This window comes from Zalophus californianus, chromosome 10, assembly GCF_009762305.2.
Source record: "Zalophus californianus isolate mZalCal1 chromosome 10, mZalCal1.pri.v2, whole genome shotgun sequence".
In the NCBI taxonomy this organism is placed as follows: Eukaryota; Metazoa; Chordata; class Mammalia; order Carnivora; family Otariidae; genus Zalophus; species Zalophus californianus.
Window position 1 is genome coordinate 1,708,404 of NC_045604.1, and position 20,869 is coordinate 1,729,272.

General features: G+C 61.1%; 1 protein-coding gene across 9 annotated transcripts in view; it reads right to left on the reverse strand.

Moving 5' to 3' along the window:
- Positions 1 to 1,674: 1,674 nt before the first annotated feature.
- Positions 1,675 to 20,869, reverse strand: part of ARHGEF2 (Rho/Rac guanine nucleotide exchange factor 2) — a 28,079-nt gene continuing 8,884 nt past the window's right edge. For 4 of the 9 annotated variants that reach the window (XM_027610805.2, XM_027610810.2, XM_027610813.2 and 1 more), the window contains 21 exons: positions 16,735 to 16,879; positions 14,726 to 14,793; positions 14,355 to 14,418; positions 13,634 to 13,763; positions 13,297 to 13,406; positions 13,061 to 13,207; positions 12,341 to 12,591; positions 12,069 to 12,194; positions 11,574 to 11,691; positions 11,140 to 11,388; positions 9,369 to 9,445; positions 8,438 to 8,607; positions 7,157 to 7,224; positions 5,634 to 5,831; positions 5,156 to 5,275; positions 4,995 to 5,062; positions 4,834 to 4,869; positions 4,575 to 4,625; positions 3,955 to 4,398; positions 3,586 to 3,769; positions 1,675 to 2,800 (listed from right to left, as the gene is read on the reverse strand). In XM_027610805.2, coding sequence (XP_027466606.1) covers positions 2,727 to 2,800; positions 3,586 to 3,769; positions 3,955 to 4,398; positions 4,575 to 4,625; positions 4,834 to 4,869; positions 4,995 to 5,062; positions 5,156 to 5,275; positions 5,634 to 5,831; positions 7,157 to 7,224; positions 8,438 to 8,607; positions 9,369 to 9,445; positions 11,140 to 11,388; positions 11,574 to 11,691; positions 12,069 to 12,194; positions 12,341 to 12,591; positions 13,061 to 13,207; positions 13,297 to 13,406; positions 13,634 to 13,763; positions 14,355 to 14,418; positions 14,726 to 14,793; positions 16,735 to 16,879 — 2,898 coding nt within the window. In that variant the 3' untranslated portion in view covers positions 1,675 to 2,726. Of the gene's footprint in view, positions 2,801 to 3,585; positions 3,770 to 3,954; positions 4,399 to 4,574; positions 4,626 to 4,833; positions 4,870 to 4,994; positions 5,063 to 5,155; positions 5,276 to 5,633; positions 5,832 to 7,156; positions 7,225 to 8,437; positions 8,608 to 9,368; positions 9,446 to 11,139; positions 11,389 to 11,573; positions 11,692 to 12,068; positions 12,195 to 12,340; positions 12,592 to 13,060; positions 13,208 to 13,296; positions 13,407 to 13,633; positions 13,764 to 14,354; positions 14,419 to 14,725; positions 14,794 to 16,734; positions 16,880 to 17,063; positions 17,204 to 18,906; positions 19,043 to 20,014; positions 20,262 to 20,869 lie in introns of those variants that run through there. The other 5 variants (XM_027610806.2, XM_027610811.2, XM_027610812.2 and 2 more) reach the window with 4 other exon arrangements.

A 20,869-nucleotide genomic window follows, 5' to 3' on the forward strand; every position in this document is an offset into this window, starting at 1 on the left:
TGGGGGCGCGCCCTTGGCAGGCCCCCTCTGCACTAGCTCCATCCAGCTGCGGAGCAGGAGACTCCCAACAGCCACCCGATTCACAACACATTAAGCAATGGTGACGAGGCCTAATGAGCTTCTTGATGTTTAATTTCCTCCCTTTCGTGTTTAAACTGGTTCTAAAACTCCAGGTCTGTTCCCAGTCAATTCAGGATGGAAAATCCTCCCCATCTAAGTACCCCTCCCTCACCACCCCCTGCAACTCCTCTGAGGGCTCCCCTGGGGGCATCTCTGCTCACGGGGCCTGGAGGTAAATACTGACGGAGTTTCAACAGGTCCAAGTCCTAGAGGAGTGACTGTGTGCACACCTACCATCCGATGGGGAGGGGTGGGGGGGCGGGGGAGGTGCGGCAGAGGACTGGGCAGGCGGCTGGGCACTGCTTGGAGGGGAAGGCAAGCACTGCAGTGAAGCTGGGCCCTGGCTCCCTGCAGCAAGCAGCCAGAGAGCTTTGAAACCGCAGTGGGAAGGATCGAGGCTGACTGGGTTTCTGAAGAGCTTAGCAAGGGCACCAGGACCAGAAGGGGCAAAACTGCAAGAGACTTATGTCCAGAAATAGCCACGTCAGAGAAAGGTGGGCAGCGTGTCTCGGGGTCGAGGAGCGGCAGAGGGACAGCGCTGCTGGGGATACACCAGTGCTGTCCCCGGGAGCTGTGGGCTTCTCCACACCCGCCCTGGGCTCTGTGTCTCCGGGTTCCCGCATCTCTCCTGACCAGCATCCCTCACCAGATCTGTGACCATGTTGGAGGAGCCTGCATTCCCCTTTCTTGGTCTGAGGGCTCGTATCACCCACCCACACGGTGGTCCACTCTCCACTCCACCCTGGAGGGGGTCCCAGCTTCCAGCTGACGCAGCACACAGCTGCTGAGCCACATGTCCGCGAGCTGGACGCTTGGCGCTCCGGAGGGAAGTGGAGGCCGGGCCCGCCTGGCTTGGCTACCCTGGCCGGGCAGCCTTCCCGTTCCATGCCCGCCCACCACACAGACCCGGTAATGGATGAGAAAGCACCTGCTGAAGGCCAGATGCCGTGGGCGGGTACAGGAGGGAGGTGCGGGCGGCCCCCAAGCCCACTCCCCAGCTGATTTCAGTTCCTCCCCCCCGAGGAGGTGTGTGCGTATGCCAGCGTGTGCGCGCGCGTGGACCGCGTGGCCGCCCTCCCTCTTCCCCTCCCCCAGCCGCAGGGGAGTAGTAACCAGAAACAGGAAGTGAAATGAAGCAAAACCAAGAACTGAAACCGACCTAATCTCTCACCCACGGCCCCTTCAAGAGGTTGCCCTAGGGCTCTGACACTAAAGACCGAGGGCAGAGTGGGGTCTGAATCTGAAAATGAAGGACTCTGGGGAGAGGCCAGCAGGAACTGGGCCCGCAGGGGAAGGGAGGGGGCCACCGCGGACGCCATTTCTGAGCAGGGCATGCCTCTGAGGCCGAGACCAGTTTTCTAATTCTGGAATCCCCAGCAGCCCCTGGAACCTAAGTGCCCTGCATTTTGATCCCTGGATCTGTGGACGTCGGCGCCGACAAGGGCTCAAGGCACTTTCTTCTGGGAGTGGCCTGTGTTGGGGGAGGCGGCCTGCTCCTCCCTTGGGGGCCACCCGTCCAGCCCGTAGGGCAGGCAGACATCAAGAGACAGCACGTCGTGGGGGTCCAGGTCTTTAATTTTCCCTGCTTTAGCTCTTCTTTTTTTTTTTTTTTAAACAATCAAATGGGCAGAAAATGGCTGGGGCTGGTGGGCACTGGGGGTCCACTGGAAAATCCCCCAAATTCACGCTGAGGTTTCAGTCATGGTTGCTGAGGTGGGGATGAGGTCAGGGTTCACAGAGATTTCCCAACTCACCCTACAACATGTTTTCCAAACGGCTGGAGAAGAGGTCAGAGTAGGTCCCCCGTTACTGCAGATGAGGGGGCGCCGTCCCCCCACCCCTCAAGCTCTTCCGATAAGCGGAAATAGAAGGCTGTGATTTCTAATTGCCTACAATCATCTCTTAAAAATACAAAACACGTGCAGCTGGCTTTGGTACAAAAAAGAAAACAACAACAAAAAACATTCTGGTCCCGTGGGCTTTCCCCTCACCCCCCAACAGAGCCATCGTGGCCTCTCGACCTCTACTCCATCGCCTCCGACCCCGAGGTGGGGGGGGGGTCTCCAGGGAGGATGGAGAGAAGGGAGAACAGCAGTTAGCGGGGGAGGGGAGGGGGCAGGCCCCGCCCACAGCCCTTCTGGAAGGGTCTGGTGGTGCAGCAGCCTCTCCTCAAAGATGGTGTTGCTGGGGGGGGGGTGTCGGGGCTAGAACCCAGCAGCCGCGGGGTTAAGCCTGAATAAACCCCAGTAGTGTTACAGGACAAGGCCCCCGATCCCTATGGCTTGGTTCCCGTGTCCCTGGTCCTCTAAATCTCCCCACTCCCTGTGTAACTAATAAACAATAAATAAATAAATTTTCCTAAAGTAGAGGGAAGAAGGCATGAAAACGTGGCATCTGTGGTGTAGCTCCTGGATGCCAGCAGGGGGCCCTGTGGCCCAAGACCCCCCCAGCTTCCTGGGGGCCCCAGGTGTCCAAGGAGCCCAAGAGCTGGCAGGGGGTCAGCAGTTCTTTCGAATGTTCCCTCGCCATTGGCAGGTTGGAGTCCCCAAAGTTTTGCCTCCCTCGCTGTGTTCTTCCTGGGGGCACCGGACGGGGGTGGGGCCCCCTTAGCTCTCTGAAGCCACAGGCTCCCCGTCGCGACTCTCGATCTCTTCCGGGATGTCCTGCATTCGGGTGAAGTCTGAAGGGGGATGGGCAGAGTTAGCGGGAGAGCACAGGCTCCCTCGAGCAGCTGCACCCCTGCACTAAACAGGGTTAGTTAGTGCCCCACCCAGGCCCAAGCTGTGAGGCGGCGGGTGAGCCGGAACCTCTGTCCGCAGAGTCAGTCATGTGCCCACACCTGCCTACTCTGTATCCTTCCTGAAGACAGGAAGATACACTGCAGCTAAGAACATACAAAATAGTTTAAGATTATTACATAAAGTCACACTAGCTTTTGGTTATTTTGTATTTCTTGAATCTACTATAAGAACTTTGACAGTCTTAGAAATTTCTTTTCCTTAGAAATCTAAGTTTAGGGGCGCCTGGGTGGCTCAGTTGGTGAAGCGTCTGCCTTCGGCTCGGGTCACGATCCCAGACTCCCGGGATCGAGCCCCCGCATCCGGCCCCCTGCTCGGCGGGGAGTCTGCTTCTCCCTCTCCCTCTGCCGCTCCCCCTGCTTGTGCTCGCTCGCTCGCTCTCTCTGACAAATAAAATAAAATCTTAAAAAAAAAAACAAAACAAAACCGACGTCTACTTGAAAAGGTTGGCATCACAGACTTACAGGAGCGGCTCCCACCTTCTTTGCTTCCCGGAGCGCTCGGGGCTGCCCGCCCGGCATCGGAAAAGGCAGCAAGTGAGTCCTGTGTGCCCCTCGCGAGACTTACAGAGTACGGTAGCCCTCGGCGGCGACTGCGGCCCCCTAAGTGTCCCCCTGCGCCAGCACACACAGCCAAGGGCGGCAGCCCACGTGCACCGGCGCCTCACCTCGCGGACTGTGGGGCGGGGACAGGCGGCTGCCCCCTTCCTCCTCGCTGCCCGTGTCGGCGTCGCTGCTGTCCTGCAGCCGCTCCTCGGGGCTGCCCAGCTCCTGTCTCTCTCGGTCCTCAAAGGGTCGATGGACAGAGCGAATGGTCACAGACAAATCCAGGCGGTCGTGGCCTCGGCTGGGCTGTGACAGGCCGGCAGGAAAGGCAGCAGGCCAGGGAGTGAGCTCAGCCGGGCGCACCACCGCCGGCGCTCTGCGCCCCGCCACCTCGCCCCCTCTCCAGCCGCAGCCTAGTGCTCGGGCGCTCGGCTCGGCGCGTCCCGCGGGCCCTCGCACCCTCCCAGCTCAGCGCCCCCGAGCTTCCTTACCTGCGGGGGCGTGAAGCTCAGGTACAGGGCGTCGCCCGCAGGCAGGCTGCGGCGCCGCGGGTCCAGGGGCCTGCGGGCCCAGGGGGCCTCCGCGGGGGGCGGCTCGCTCTGGCCCAGGGCGGCCAGCTGCCTGCGGGCCTCTTCGGCCTCCCGCTCCAGCCGGGCGCGGGCCTGCTCGCTCTCGCGGAGCCGGGCCTCCAGGCTGCCGGCCTCTGTGGCGCGCTCCTCGCCCAACCGCCGGCAGCGCCGCAACTCCTCCTGCAGCAGAGCGTGTTGCCGCTGCAGGAGCGCCAGCTCGGTGGCCTGCTTGTCCGGCGCCGCGGGGCCGGGGCCGGCTCGGCCGGCCTCTCCGTCCCGAGAGTTGGCGCGGGCCAGCTTCTCCCGCCGCTCGGGGCCCTCGGGGAACCGCGCTTCCATCAGCGTGTCCTGCTGCGCCACAGCCGCCTGGGGGCGTAAGGGGCACCCGCGGGTGTATCAGAACCCTGGCTCCCCGGGGGGGGGGGGGGGGGGGGGCTGGTTAGGGCTCCCGGAGAGCTCCACCCGGGAAAGGCCCTGAAGGCGCGTGAACAGGCAGCCCCGCTCTCTCCTCCCCTGCCCATTCTAGCGCTGGCCCCGCTGACCTGGAGGCCGTGCAGAAGTCCATAGAGATTGACCAATCGCTGTAACGCTTCCTGAGGACAGAGGAGAGGGTGGGGACGGGGCCCAAGCTTCAGGATGGGAGAGCTGCCCAGAAGGTGACCAAATGTGGGTTTGGGGACAGCAAGCCTCCAGACACTCTCAGATGTCGACTCTCCCCAACACCACCCCACACCGGGGCCCGATTTCTCAGCCACAACACGCTCCCTTTCAGTCGGCTACACCAGTGGGTTCCCACCTCACCTCCTGGGGGGCTCTCAGCTGATTTCCATTCCGGTCCTGCAGAGAGAGGCAAGGATGGGGGATTTGCAGGCGCCGGTCCCCCACAGCTCTGTGTCAGGGGTCCACGGGCCAGCTGCCCCTTCCCGCCCTCTCACGAGCCCTGGTACCTCTTGCAGACCCACCTTCTGGCTGGAGTCTGAGTCGGTTCGGCAGAGCTCAATCGAGCCATTGAAGGTTCTGGGCTCACCATCTGTGGAGAAGGGGAAGGACAGGCTGAGCTCAGGTCCTCAGGGCCTGGCCCCTCCCTCCCACCCACCACCGTGGCCCCAGCCCAGGCACTCACTGGCAGTGACCCCAGGACTCGTGCTACCGCCGCCATCCGGGTCCACGGGCAAGGCTGGTTCCCGGGGTGTCAGGAGCAGTTCTACTCCAGGCCCCACCAGGAGGTCTTTCAGACCCTCCACTACAGGGAAGGGGGGGGGTAAGCCCAGGAGCCACAAGGAACCCTGCAGGGAACGGCAGGGTGCCTTCCACCCAAGGCACCGCGTAACAGTCAGCCGCCCAGGGGCCCTCACTCATACCACCCCCCACAGGGCAGAGGTCACTGAAGGGCGCCGAAGGGGCAGCACAAACGTATGCAGGACAAGGTGTCAAACAGTAGCAAGGACTGTGCCTCCCCCGCCCCACCCTGGCCTTCCCCACACCTGGTGCCCCAGGAAGTTTATGGACACTGGGGTTGTGTGTGTCCACGTGTAGTCACGTGTCCCTATTCTGTGAGGCCGAGTGGATGGCCCTGGACTCCTCCCTCAGGGCTCCCTCACCCTCACGGATGGCATCCTGCAGCAGCCGCTCTCCACGGGGGCACTCCAGGGACTCGGAGCGGAAAAGGCCCCTGGGTAAGGCAGGCAGGGTCAACCCACCACCGTCTTCCTCCACCTGGAAATGGGTCATCTCGGCGAACAGCCCGACCTTCTCCTGCAGCAGCTCAACCAGGGCCTGGTCTTTCTGTTGCAGCTCCACTGTGGATACGGAACAGGTGAGCACGCGGTGGGGGTGGGGGGGGAGGGCGGTGTTATGGGGGGAGGGGGCGCAGCCAGAGAGCCGTGCTGGAAGGGCGGCCCAAGGGCCTGGGGGCCACGGCCGGGCTGAGTGTAGTACTTAATTCTGGATTTTTGGCATTTATGAAAAAGAAAACACTTTTTTTTTGGAAAAGTAATATATGAACTTTCTTTTTTTTAAAGTAGGCTCCATGCCCAACATGGGGCTCAAACGCACGACCCCAAGATCAAGAGTCACAGGCTCTACTCACGGAGCCAGCCAGGTGCCCCTGGACTTTTATTGTAAAAGCAAAACTAACATGATCTGTGGCCAGAACTGCAGATGCCCACAACTTTCATTCTCCCATCTTCCTTTAATTGGAGAGTCCATACAAATTTCATGTGGGCACGTAGCTGCCCAATTAAACCTGACCTGCAGCTAGACATTGCCATGGGACTAAACTGTGGTCAACGGACATGACTGTCTCTCCGGATTGGCCCTTAAAAGAAAAGGGTATAGAGGCACCTGGCTGGCTCAGTGAGTGGAGCGTGTGACTCTTGATCTTGGGGTTGTGAGTTTGAGCCCCACCTTGGGTGTACAGACTACTCAAAAATAAAATCTTAAGGGGCACCTTGCGGGCTTAGTCAATAAAGCATGCGACTCTTGATCCCAGGGTCATGAGTTCAAGCCCCACATGTAATATGTTTTATATTTATAAATATAAAATATACATTATATATATATAAATAAAATAAAATACAATCTTAAAAAAAGGGTATAAACTCTCCCTGTTCCCTTCCACCTCCCCGCTAGCTGGGATGCAGATGTGACAGCAGGAGCTACAGTAGCCACTTTGGACAGGGAGGTGGGGAATCTCTATGATGAAGATGGCAGAGGTGTACTGACTACCCTGTACTTCCCACTTGTGGACTATAGAGAAACGATCTTCTACCTTAAGAAACTGATTTTTGTTGGTCTTTTTGTATAGCAGTTAGTTCATACTCTAATAAAAGTAAAAAAAGTAGATTAATGTCTCAACCCTGGTCTTCCCAGCTCTCCTTCTGGAGACACTACACACACACACACACCTACCACATGTGATACGTACCCTATCCCCGTTATTTTTACACCAGAGGTAGCATACGCCCTATGTTGTGTTAAACCTTGCTCTTTTTACTTCACACTACATTCTGGTTATGGATCTGCATCAGCCCTCCCCAGCATTGGCACATTTCAACCAGTTCCATCGTATTCCATCATGGGGATGTATTATAAATTATTTAACAAGCTCTGTGGGTGGACTCACTCTTGATTCGGCGCAGGTAAGCCTCGTGCTCTGTCTCAATCAGGGGGAAGTCCTCTCTGGATGGGCATCTAGAGGGGTAACAGGTTGCGTGGGGTTGAGAGATCAGGAATCAGCCTCCTTCCTGAACATGCTTGGTGCCTCCCTGTAAGACTCACCAGCCCCAAGCCCTGGCCTCACTCACTCCCGACCCCCTGCTTTCCTTCACACCCATCATCCGAATTTCCCGGCGCGTGTGCCTCTCCACAGGCCACCTGTGGGGGTTGCACCGCAAGGACGGGTACAGCCTTGGCGCGAAGCAAACTGGGCCTAAATCCAGGCCCCACTATTTACCCGATGGTAGCCTCTATTTCTCATCTGAAAAATGGGTATGGTATCTTTCTTCTTCACTGGCTGTTTTTTGTCAGAGTTAAATGAAAAAAACACAACAATGCTTTGAACACGGCAGAAGCTTGATACATCGAATACAGAGTATTAATTATAATTTTCACAATGATAGACATTAATACTGTTAACAGAGAGGCCCCCATGGATCTACTGCCAATAGGACAGGTATTTGGCATGGTTTTCCTAGAACAGGCAAGGTCATACTTGGGCATGCATTTCTGAAAAATCTGTTCGAAAGTCTAAACTGCAGAAGTTAAAAAAAAAAAAGTTTACATGTTACAAAGTGGAGAAAATCCATTTCTAAAAGCTAAAAAAAATTGACAAATATCCTGAGTTTCTTTTTTTGGCATAATCTTCAAGAATCCGTTTTGAACGCTCTACACGCATTTTCCTTTTTTCATCAAAAGAGACACACAGTCGAGGGCCTCAAATCCCACGTACGTCCCCCAGAAGCTCGAGGTCGGCTGCCTTAGCATATGGAACGGTTTCCTTCTTGCCTCGACCGTGGGGGTTTCGCTCTAGTCTCAGTGACTTCATTCCCTTGTTCACTTGTTTTTAGAAAATAACGGTAAAATGCGGTATGATCCAAGTAACTGCCCACTGCCTATACCTGAGGTGTTCCTGCCCATGAGAGTGTCCTGCTGGTCGGCAGGTGAACCACCACGGGACGGCTCCAAGCAGTCCCTTTGCTTGCCAGCTCACACTCCTGAGAGGTGCTCGGGGTTGTCGCGGCATGAAACACATAGGATATGCTGGCCCAGATGACCTCTCCTGCCCCGGGCCACTTTGCTCCTCCCCCAGCCCCGGCCTCCCCCTCTGAACCCTGGGCTCTTTCCCCAGGGAGCGCTGAGGCCTGGGGCCCTAAGCTGCAGGATCCCGGAGGCCATGCACACTCACACGCGCACACTCTGCTGAATGACTCGGATCCAGGTGCTCCGGTCATCCCGGGATGCCGTGTGGACCTCATACATCTCAGGGGGTGTGGCGCTGATCAGAAACATCCCTTTCTCCTGGTTGGCGATGTCTCGCACAATTAGATTCTGCAGTGATACCACCGAGGGCTTGTCCTGTGGGTCAGAAAGGAAAGACTCAGCCTGGGAGCCCTGACCTGGGGCATCTGGGTCTTCAGTCTTTCTGCAGTACCTGAAGGACTGAAGAGCCCACCTGCAATATAAATTTAGAGCCTCAGCATTGGTGCGGCCAGAGGGCACTTGGGAGCACATGTGACCTCTGACACGTTATTGACACTAAGGTTTATCGGGGCGCCCAGCTGGCTCGGGCGGGGGAGCGTGCGACTCTTGATCTCGGGGTTGTGGGTTCCAATTCCACGTTGGGGGTAGAGATTGCTAAAAAAATACATAAACTTAGTGGCTCAGTCGGGTAAGTGTCTGCCTTCAGCTCAGGTCATGATCCCAGCATCCTGGGATCGAGCCCCGCATCAGGCTCCCTGCTCAGTGGGGAGTCTGTCCCTCTCCCTCTGCTGCTCCCCTGCTCGTGCTCTCTCTCTCTCTCGAATGAATAAGTCTTTAATAACAATTATAACAGTAATAATATATAAATAAACTTTAAAAAACACACACATTAAAAAAAAAAAACCTTTAAGGTTCACTTTCCTCATCGACAAACAAGGGATCATAGCGGGCCTTCCTCGGTGTGGAAGTGCCCGCACACAGCGTTAGCTGTTTTTATTCCTCCCAATATTGTAGCAATGGTTACACTCATCGCCACTTGGCTCTGGGGGATTCTTGGGGTCTTTCCGGCTTGGGCAGAAAAGCAAGCAGAGCCCGTGACACTTGTCTGTGCTGAGAAAGGAGGAGGAAGGTCTCACCAGGGCAGGAAAGATGTACTTCTGGTCCTTCTCCTGCAGAAACAGCAGCACGTCTGTCATCAGCAGCATCAGGACGTCTGGTGGGAGAATGGCCAGCATCAGAGGCCTGTGCAGCGGCCTGCCTCGTTCTCGGGGGCCAGGCCTGACAACTCTGTCCCCGGCCTCTCTTCCCTCTGGCTGCTTCCTCCTCTGTTTGCAGCCGCCCACCTGCCCGTTCCTACAGCTCAGAAATGCCAGGGGGAGAGGTGCCTGTGCCCACATCAAACAGCTTCTTGGCTGGAAAAGACTGGAGGGGGTCACCGGTGCATCCGAGGAAAACCCTCTTCACCCAGCTGAGGCCGTTTCTTAACCGGGGGACCACAGACCCCGAGCATGTCCACTGCTGGGTCTCGGGGGCTCTGCAAACCTCCCGAAGTCGCATAATTTTATGTAGTAATATAACACGCACGTGTATTTTTCCGGGTGAAAGGGTCCAGAATTTTTGTGAGAGTAAGAAGCATTCCCAGAGCAGGGTGGGCCGCCCTTTAAATGCCATGCCTCGGGGCGCCTGGGTGGCTCAGTCGTTGAGCGTCTGCCTTCGGCTCAGGTCATGATCCCAGGGTCCTGGGATCGAGCCCCGCATCGGGCTCCCTGCTCCGCGGGGAGCCTGCTTCTTCCTCTCCCACTGCCCCTGCTTGTGTTCCCTCTCTCACTGTCTCTCTTTCAAAAAATAGATAAAATCTAAAAAAAAAAAAAAGGCCAGGCCTCGCAGCTGACAGAAGGGCTTTTCTGGCCACCTGACCTGAAACCCCCCGCCCGCACCTCCCGATGCTCAGGAGGCAGGGGGCAGTCAGGCTTCACAGCCATCCCTCCCACAGCTGAATAATCCCACCCCCCTCGACCCTAGAGGCCTCCTTCACCGTCCTTCTCTGCCCCACCTTCCAGCCGCTCTGCTCCTGAGTCCCGCATTTTAACACTGGGGGGACACGGACAAAAGGTCAAGTCCCTAAAACGCAGAGGTCGCAGTCAAGAAAAGACATGCTCACCCTTTGCCCTTGGCGTCTTACTAAACGGTGGGCACACAGAGGGGAGGGCTTCTGCTAAATGCTTCAGAAATAAAGCTCTCCAGCCTTACTATTTTTAACCCCCCCAGTTTATATTCTTAGCTGCTGCGTGGGAGGGGTGGGAAGGAGAGGGATGAAGGAAGGCGCCAGCAAAGCGCTGCCGTCCCCCGGGCCATGGAGGGGGGTCTCACGACATGGGACGGCGGGCTCCGGCAGCCTCGGGCCCGGGAGCGGTTTCATTCTGGCCCTCATTCCCCACGCCCAGAGCCGCGGCCTGCCACTCCCCTCCAGGTGGGAGAGACACGGCCAGGGCAGTCTGGGGGGAGAGGCCGGGAAGGTGGGCCCCCCGCCTGGTCCCCTCTGCGCTTTCCTCCCTTCTCCATCCCCGCCTGTCCTTCGCTGGCTCAGTCCCCTGCCCTGGGCCTTCCTGGCTGTCTTCCCGAAGCCCACTCTGCAGCCCTGCGAGCTGCCCCACTCTAGTCCCCTGGTCCTGGAGTTTCTCTGTCTTCCTCACCAGGCTCGTAGCTCTCTGGGCACGCAAGGACCCATCCTGACAGGGAAGCCCTGTGTGGCCCATGCAGTGAAATACAGAATTCGGACTTTGCTGCATCTCCCTGCCCCTGGGCCCCGGATGTCCGGCTGCAGAGAGAGGGCCCACAGGCTGGATGCCCCTCCCTCTCCACGTCTGGCGCTGGGCTCCCGCTTGGCCCGCCACGCTGACCGCTGACCTTTGAAGCGGCCAGTCGCTGTCTTCCAGAGCAGGCAACCATCGTGGATGAGCTTGCGCCGCAGAAGCTCCTCTCGGCCGAAGGGGCCCTTGCCAGGCACCGGGGCCTGGGCCCGAGGGTCCATACGGTGGTAGATCTCCTGCAGGCGGGCTCCCTTCTCCAGCTCGTGCACATCCTGGTCCACGTTGGACAGCAGCTCCTTCACCAGCCCCAGTGCCGTGGTCAGGTCCTGGCGCTCCTCCTCGGTCCCTGTGCCGAGGGCCAGCATGAGGCCCGGCTAGTCCGCTTCCATCCCGCCCCAGTTCCCACGGTGTCCGGATCCCATCGACAGAGGTGGCCCCGGGCTCCACGGCTGACCCGGTCCTTTCCCTGGGTCACCTTTCCTCACCCCAGAGAGCCCTTCCCGCACAGCCGTGCACGGCCGGCTCCCTCACCGTGGCAGTGCTGCAGGATCCGGTTGATGAGCACCGGGTACTTGGTGATGCGCTGGGTCACCAGCAGGATGCACTCTTGTACCCCATGCCGCTTAAGCACAGCCGAGCGGGTCACCTTCTACAAGGGCAGAGATGGGGCTCAGGGCCAGCGTGGGGCCGGGGCCGGGGGGGGGGGGGGCACGGCAAAGAACACGGCCCTTGGAGCCTAAGCTCTGGTGACGGCCCTAACTTGGCTGTTGACCTCCCGCTGGCTTGGGTGACCACATCTGGAAATGGGGAGCACTGTGCCCCGGGTTTCCTACGAGGACCAACCAGACAAAGGAGTGAACAGGGATTATCGCTCGCTCGGAGGGATTATTGTTGACACGCGCCACAGGGGTCGGTGGGAACCTGGCCTTTTGGTGGCGGCAGCCGCCATGCGCCCCAAGAAAGAGGAGGCGGGGTTTGAGCCACTAGGGGTGACTCTGGGCGTGAGTCCTGCAGGGGTCCACTCACCCGGATGAACTGCTGAAACCTTTTGTCGCGGGCATACAGCTCCTTATAAAGCTTTAAGGCCTTGGTGTGGCGGCTGCAGAACTCCGAGTAGGTCTTACGCATCTGCTCCGCACTGGGACCTGAGAACTAGCAGTCGGGGCGCGGGGCTGGGTCAGCGTGTCCCTCAAAGCCACACCCTATCCCCGGGACCCCCTCCGGCCTCCTGCCTCACCGGCTCCCGTGCCTCCGCCCCCAGACTCCGATCACGCCTTTGCCCTTGGATCCGGCCTCACCTGGGTGATGAGCAGGTCACCCAAGCGATGGATGACGAAGTTGCGGGTGCTTCCGGGGCACAGGGCCTGGCGTCGGCGCTCTAGCAGCTGGCTGAGGAAGCGCGTGTGGATGTCACTGAGCTCATCCGCACAAGGGAACAGCCCCTGCACCAGCCCCGGCTCAAGCTGCAGCTCTTCCAGCATCCCCGTGCGGAAGAGGCGGGTCATGATCTTCAGCGTCCGCACGTGGCGCAGCTCCGTCTGGATGAGTTCTGTGGGGCGACAGCTCGTTGGACCCGACTGTGGCTTGGCCACACTGGTCAGCCCGGCGGGGACCTCCGGGCTTGTGGGAGGTTCCTAAGGTCCCTTCCAGGGTGACATTCTGCACGGGTATGGTCTTAGATGATTCTTTAATCACGTTTCCTCTTTATGCTCTGCCAACCTCAGGCTGTAAGCTGTTTGGGGCGAGGACCACGCGTCCCCTCACGTCCAGATTTCCCAGAGTCGCCGGCATGGTGCCAGGCGTGGAAGAGGCCAGGAGCGAGGGCGGAGAACCGACTTGAAGGGGTAAAGATGGGGCCTGGGAGACCAAGAGCCCCAAAAGGCGGGGGCCTTATGGCAACTCGTGGGTGGGCTGGAGGCAGGGGTCTGGGGGGAGGCGGGGAGCCCTGGCTGGAGGAAGGTCACAGACGACTGGCCCTGGCTATAGCACGATCAGCGTGGGCGGGGGTCTTGGCTCACCGTAGATGACGTCCTGCTGCTTCATCACCTCCTTCTTCTGCTGCTGCAGGAAGCTGCCGTCCACGGCCAAGCTCCACGAGTCGGCTGCGAAGTCCCTCTCGTCCGCCTCAAAGTCACTCATCAGCTCGCTGTAGAGCACCTCCGCCCCTGGACGCCAGCAGGGCCCCCGGCTGAGCCCGACTCGGCTCGCCGGGCCCCGCCCCGCCCCCCGCAGGCCTCCCCGGGCCGGCCATCACCTTCGTCCATGAGCGACTCCACGGACAGGGCCCGGTTCCGCACGTTGAGAGAGTCTGTGGACTGCGACAGGATCCGGCGCAGCCCCAGGGGGGACTCGTCACTGAAGTGCCTGGCGGAAGGGAGCCTGTGCCACCCCAGCGCGGGGGCAGAGCCCCACATGGGGAGCCGAGGCTGGGGTCCGAGAGGCAACACCCTGCGCCCTCCTTCCCCGTCGAAGGTCCTGAGCTCAGGGACAGGAGGGACGCCCCAGGCCCCCGGCCCTCCCCCGTCTGAGCCCCAGGCCCCCGGCCCCCCCGTCTGAGCCCCTGGCTGTCCCTTCCCCAGGCAGACGCTCACCCGGCGATGTTGGTGGTGGAGACGCTCTTGGCCAGCGACAAGGAGGAGCGGCCGCGGCGGGAACCTAGCAGGGACTGCCGGAAGCTGTCGGAGGGGTAGATGGCAGAGCTGGGCCGCTCCCGGGGGGTGGCTGGAGGGGGGACAGCGAGCAGGCAAACGTCAACGCTGCTGCTCCCCGCGATCCAGGCCTCCCAGGCCCGTGGACTAGAAAGGAGGCCCCCTCTGCGACCCCACCCCCGCTGGGCTGCTAGTCGAGGAAAGTTGAGGAAAGGTCACAGCAGCGCCATCTCACACACTCGTGTGCTTCTTCTAACGCGCTCCTGGCTCATCTCGTCCCCGAAACAAGCCTATGAGCACACTGAAGCTCAGAAAGCTAGGGGACTCGTCCAGGGTGACTCTGCTGGTGGCGGAGGAGGGACTCCGACTCCGCTCATTGTGCGGCACCAAAGCTGTGTGAACGGCACCGGCCAGCAGCGTGCGTGCTCGGACGACCGGCCAACCCTAGCCTCACCGCCGCGAGAATTCTGCCCTGCCCCCTGGCCCGAGAGGCTGGACATCCCTGAGGGCCACCATGCACTTCCAACCGAGGCGGGGGTACTGTGTGGGGAACGACCGTGAGGGGGCAGCAGAGCCCGCGGGCTGAGGGGCCTGGGGTCCCGGCAGGGGTCCCATGGGGGGGCGGGGTCCTGCACGGGGTCTCCTGCGCGCCCCCATGACTCACTCTTACTGCGAAGGGAAACGGACTGCAAGGCAGTGTTGTTCTTCAGCAGGGCAGCTTTCTGCTGCTGTTGGGACAGAGCAAAAGAGAGACACCAGGGACAGTTGTCACCAAGGGCCTCCCCCACGGGCTCGGGCAGGAGCTGGGCAGCTGGCCCCTCGGGGGAAAGCCGGCACAGTGGTCACGGGCATGAGGGTGGCCGGGCCCAGCGCTGGGGGATGTGTCCAGAGCAGCGGGCTGGCCGCACGGGGCGCGAGGCCTGGGGTGCAGGGTGTGGACGGCCCCACGGTGAGGAACACAGGGCGAGGAGTGAACGGGAAGGGCACGCTCACTACCCCCTCCCCAGCCCGCTGCCCGCCGCCCTGCTGTCTCACCTTCTGCTTGACCTTGGTACAGTTGGCGAGCGCGTCTTTACAGCGGTTGTGGATAGTCACATTGCAGGCTGGGAGGGTGGGGTAGAGAGGGTGAAGGGGGGGCCGGGTGGTACGGGAGGGGACACACCCACACGCAGACACCCATCTCCCCCTGGCCACGCCGTCTGAGACGCCCCTCTGCCCAGACCTTCCAGCCGCGGCTGGACCCGGCCCTCCCCACGCCTCCTCCTCCCTCTTCCTTCCAGCAGGAAATCAGGCGAGGGGCAGAGGTGGCCATCCTGACTCGTTGGGTGACCTGAGGGGTGGCCCGGAGGGAAGAAGGGGTTCCTGGCTGCCAGAGACGAGCTCAAGGAGCACAGGGGTGGCTGAGAGTGACAGATGGAAGACGACGCCCACGGGACAGAAGCAGGCACAGAGCAGCTGGGGTGGGGGCCAGGGGCAGGGGGCGGTTCGCACCCCCGAGCACCCAGCACGTGGCCCACAGTTACTTGATCCTAACAACCCTTTGGGGGTAGATTCAAGGATCTTCATTTTACAGATGAGGGGCCCGCCGCCCGGAGAGGTCAGCCAGTGGTGCAGCTGGGACTGAAACCCCGGCATGGCTGCGTCCGGAGGCCAGACCCTTGCTGCTGGGCCACACGTGCGCCCACGAACCGTGGCCAGGCCTAAGCAACTCAAAGGCTGCTGGACCCAGTACTGGAGTGGGGACAGACCCTGCCCCGTCCTCCCCCAGAGCCTGCTGGCCTTCCCCGCGGCTCAGCTCTGAGCCCTACCGTCCCCCCGTTCCAGGCCCAGGGCAAACCCACAGCCCCCACACTCTGACTGCCATGGGGTAGGAGAGGAGTGGCCAGGCCTTGGCAGTAGGGCGGCTGGCTGTCCCTGTCCCCAACGTGCCTCGCCCCTCCCTCTCCTGCTCCCTCCGCTGCGTGCAACAACAGGAAACCCTGCGACTCCTGCAGACAATACCCAGCAGCAGGCTCACTTCCACAAATACAAGGCGGGCAGGGTGGGGTGGAGGGGAGGACTGGAGGGGGCTGGGGCTGCCCCACTCCCCTAGAGCTCCCTTCTTCTACCCCCAGCGCTTTCCACCTGCTCTCAAAATAGCGCTCGGCTCGGCTCGCCGCCTGCCTCCCCGGTTCCCCTGGCAACAAGCTTCCTGCTGGGGAGCTCTGTCAGGTCTCGGGGGATCCAGCCTGGGGTTCCCTCCTCATCGTCCTAACTCCAAGATGGGTCATGAGAAAGCAGGGAGACCTCCCTGGCTCTCCAGCTGCGCAGGGACCGAGAGCCGGAGCACCAGTCGCAGACCTCAGGGGGCCGCAGCTCGGCCACAGACTGGGGGGCAGGGGCCTTCTGTGCAGGCAGGCTGGCATCCTAGGGGAGGAAGACTGCCCTGCTCGGACTCCTAAATACGGGGCTGCCCTCCGAGGTGGGCGAAGGTCAGGAGCTCCGACCGCTATCCCCCAACGCACGCATTCCTGCTGCTTTCCCTCTTTCCCACGGTCTATCTGTCACACTGGAAATCTGAGAGGGAGGCTCCTAATCCCATCCTCTACTTCAAACTGCAGAGGCAAGCATTTCAGGCTCCACGCAGTGAAGAGAAAGGGAGGGGCCGGGGACCCTCGAGTCCTGACCTTCCAGTTCTGCCCAGGAAGAAAGGCAGAACCAGGTGCAAGGCCGCGGCTGGCCACCACCCCCTCCACCAGCAGGACATTCCTGATCCTTCTCCAAGCAGTTTCCCTATAACCCTCAGCAGCTGCTCCGGAGCCAGGGGACACCCAGCGGACAGCAGCTGCAAGGGGCGCCACCCCAGCCCCCGCCCCTGACTCCCCTACAGCCCTGCTGTGCCCCACGGAGGGAGGGAAGGGAGCGAAAGCTTCAAGCATCTGGCCCTGGGCCCCACTGGGGCTCCCAGAGAGTGACCCTACGGATCCAGGACAGAAAGGACAGATGGCAAGGTTAGGGTCAGTGGGCACCGAGGCAGAGCGACATTCAGGATCCACACAACCTACTTGGGCAGATGAGGGCCTCCTTGGCTGTGATGCTCTTGTTACAGGCATAGCACATGGTCATGCCCGAGACGGAGATGGTGGTGAAGAGGTGCCCGTTGGTATAGCGGGCATCCTTGGCTTCCTTCATCTTCTCCTTTTCCCGGGTCTGCGGAAGGGGTGAGAGAGACAGGAAGTGAGGCTGAAGGTGTCAGGTGCCCGAGGTGTCCAGAGACAGGCAGAGGGCAGAGGCCAGGAGGTGATGCCGGAAAGACACCCCTTCCCAAAGAAGGGCCTGCTGCAGGGTGTCAGAGGCAGCTGTCCAAGGGGGCCCAGGCCGGCCCCTGACCTACCTGGCCCCGGCGGCTAGGCTGCCTCCTGTGGGCACTCATCTCCCCGGCTCTAGCCCGGCGTCCTCCCTGCACCTCCCAGCCCTGCTCTGCTCGCCCCCAGCCTGCTGTACGCTCTCCTCGGAGCTGGGGGAAGATGCGCAGAGAGGAGGGGGAGCGGGCGAGGCAGAGGGTGCCAGCTCACCAGCGCTTTCAGATCTAGGGGAGTTAGCTGCTCTTATAACCATGACAACGGGTGTTGGAGCCGGGCGCCGCAGTCACAGTGGGGAGGCCAGAGAGCCCCTCAGTAGACTGGCTGGAGGCCGGAATGCCTCGTTGCCACCCCCCACCCCAGGGGTCAGGATCCCAAACTGCCAGGGCCCCTATGGGAGGCTGGACCTGGCTTTGGTCTCTTGGAGGAAGGAAACTCAGCCCACGGGTCTCCTTCCTTCCGGCAGGAAGTCTGACTTGTATTCCTTATGCTACCCTCAGAAACCCGGGCGAGCTCCCACTCCTCCCGCTCACCCGGCTCCCATCCCGAGTCCTTTCTGGCCTCTACCCTCTGTTCTCCGGCTGCAACACCCTTCTCTTTGGGCTCCGGCCTCCAGCAAGAGGGGGCACAGAGTACCCCAGAACCTCAGAGGCTGGGGGCGCCCATCCCTGCCGCCCTGGCAGCCAGCTGCGGGTCAAGTCATTTCCGCCTCTCGTCTCTGTCCCCCAAGAGCCTGAGATGCCCTCCTTCCCACCTACTCCAGGACCTTCCTCGGCGGTCACCTCAGACCCCTGACGTTCCCACCCCCCAACACCGAGAGGGTAGCCAACAGGACAGGCAAGCACACCCCCACCCCCCGGACTTCCGAGCTTCCCAGGAACAGAGCGGGGTCCAGATTGCTGATGCTGAGGGCAGGCGCCCCAGCGTGGGGAACCCTGGCTGGGGCGCTGGGGAGAGCCCTCGGCCGGGGCCTGACTTGGCTCGCGCACACGAGCAGCTGAGAGGCTGGTGGGGGAAACCACACTGCGCTGGGGCCAGGAGGGCACTCTGTGCTCCGGGCAGAAAAGGGAAGTATGTAGGAGCTGAGTCAACAGCGTGGGGGCCAGAGGGTGCTGGGCCACAGTGCCCTGAGGTCCCCGGGCGGAGTTGGGGAGGGGGGGATCCTCTCTCCCCTGGCTCCAGGCAGAAGCGCAGAAGCTCCAGCTTTGTCTGCTGATAAGCAAAGCCTGGAGGTCTTAGGGTCTTTCCCCACTTCCCTCGCCTACTTCTCCCCTCTCCTCCTCCTCTTCCTATTTCCTAGTCTCCTCCCCTCCCCTCCCCTCTGCCTTCCCCTTTACACCTCCTCCCCCAGTGGCTTCTCTGACTGCCCAGGGCCTCTCCCTCCTGACCTCCCCGCTACAGTCCACCCCATCCCCCACCCCCAGGCCTGGTTAGGGAAGCCCAGCCTCTTCCAGCCCCAGCCTCCAGTGTTCCGGGCCTCCTTCCTTCTACTCTGGTACCTACCTATCTGGCCGCTAGAAGATTCTCCCTTTGGTCTAACTTCCATCTGTCTTGCTCCAAATTATAGCTCCTTAGATCAAATCCCCTTCTGAATGACGGGGGACCTCAGTGACCAGGTCCCAAGGTCTCTCCTCACCGCCACACCCCCTCTCTCCTGCCCTGCACTGCCAGCCTTCTCTAGGACGCAGATAACTCGGAGCACTCACTATGCTTGCATTGAAAGCATCGGACCAGCCAACATGGAGAAGAACACGTCTGGGTCAGGGTGAGCTCCAGAAGGGGAGGTGCTGGAGATCGGCCCTAGCTGCTCCAAGTCCCCACTCCCTCCACCCTCAGGTCTCTGCCCTCCAGGCCCTCGGCCTCCTGCAGACTCACCTGGGAAAGAGGTGGGAGGAGGGAGGGCAGGGGCAGCCAGAGCACAGAGTGTCTCGGGCCCTTCCCTCCCTGGCATCAGTGGCCCACAGGAGACACCGAGGCTCTGGGCCCAGTCTCCCCTGCTCCCCACACTCAGCCTCTCGCTGAGGGACCCCCGGCAGCCGCAGCAGCAGCACGCCCCACCTTGGCCACTGCCCGGCAGCCACGGCCCTGGCACTGCCTAGCACTATTGTCCCCGCGCAGTCTGTGCCGGCCCCAGCGCCCGGCCGGGAGGATGGACGGACGCAGGGCCGGCCACTGGGGTGGGGGGGGCTGTCCCCGAGATGCAGTGAACGGGCTCTGCTCGGTTCTATCCTACTGTCTTCCAGGCATTCTTAAGATGGTCCCGCTGGTCTCCTATGTACCTGCCCACCCGCAGGACAGCACTTCGCCTCCACGCCCCAACCCCCGCAGCGAGACACGGGCCTGATGCCCAATCCACACGGGCCACCCCCACCGCTCCGAAGCCCTTCCTGCCGGTTCAGTCCCGTCCTGCCCAGCCAGCGTCCAGCCACTCCTGCTCGCACGGCCTCACGGAAGCGTCTCCGGCTGCATCAGAAGCGGTGAAGAGGGCATCCAAAAGCACCTGGCTCGACAGCCTATACAACAGGCAGTCGGCGTGCGCTTGGACGGGAAGGCAGGATGGGTGGGAGGACGGACAAGCGACACGGGGTCCCAGCAGCACCCTCGCCCTGCGCCACTAAAACCCCGTCTCCCCGTCTCACTTCTCCTCTGCTTTCTATGAGCTTAGGCCCTGGAGGGTTTCCTCCGGAGGCCAGAAGAGGCCAGCCCAAGCCTTCCCTCCATTGTCTTTCCAGATCTTGGTCACTCTGGGGGAAGAAATTCAGGTGAAGGGCAGAGGGCACCGTAGCTGGCGGCTCAGAAGCTCCGGGGCAGAGACAGTCTGCCCCCTAATAGGCACCTTGCCTCCCATGTGAGAGGCATGAAGAAGGTAATCCCAAAGCCTGGCTCCCTGGGCTCCCCGGCGGGCAGCAGGGATGGCAGAGCCCCCCCCCCCCCCCAGGAGGGCCAGCGCCAGTCCCCGCAAGGCCCAAGTGCTCAGCAGTACCTGCTCCTCCGTCAGGGACGTCCACACCAAGACCTTGGGGGGAGTCACGAGGTGCTCGGAATCACCTCTACTCCCGCTGAAACTTGCAGCAGCCCCTTCCCCAAGATGCTGAGGCCTCTGTCTGGTGACCAGAGGGCCCCCAAGGTCCCACTGAGGTTGCACTGGGATTCAAGTCACCTGCGGCTCAGCCCCGGACCAGCAGGGGTGCAGTCATAGGCTGCAAAGGGCCCTGAGTCCTGGGGATGAGCTTTGGGCTGGGAACTGGGCGGGGGGGGGGGGGGGGGGGGGGGCAGTGGGTCCCTGGCCACAGGACTGAGAAAAGGGCTTGGGATGGCCTCAGCCAGGCTCTGCTCCTGCATCAGCTTCCAGGGAAAAGATGAAGGCAGCAGGCCAAGGAGAAGGTGGCCAAACGGAAACGCTAGCGCCAAAGCCAGAAACATAACACAAAAAGCCACCACTGAACACACAAAGGCACTTAATAAATACTCGCTTGATGAATGAGGATGAGCCCCAGACAATGGGGGTGGGCGCACTGGCAGGCAGAAGAGGGGCACTAAGGGCCATGGGGAATAAAATCAGGCCAGGCGCCCTGAGACCCAGGCATCCTGGCCCCCAGCCTGCCCCCTGCCTGGTCACACCTGTCGGGTCAGGAGAGAGACAGCAGAGGGGAGGGGGGGAGGGCGAACAGACGGGCATTTGTGCCGGCGAACAATAGCTACCAGGACTCCCTGCCCTCCTGGCACAGGGCAGGCCGGCTGGCTTGGGAGGGGGCAGCTGCTGCTGGCACCCCTCCCCCAGGAGACACAAACAAACCCAGAAGGGTCCGGCCAGCTCCTCTCGTCCATTTCTCTTATG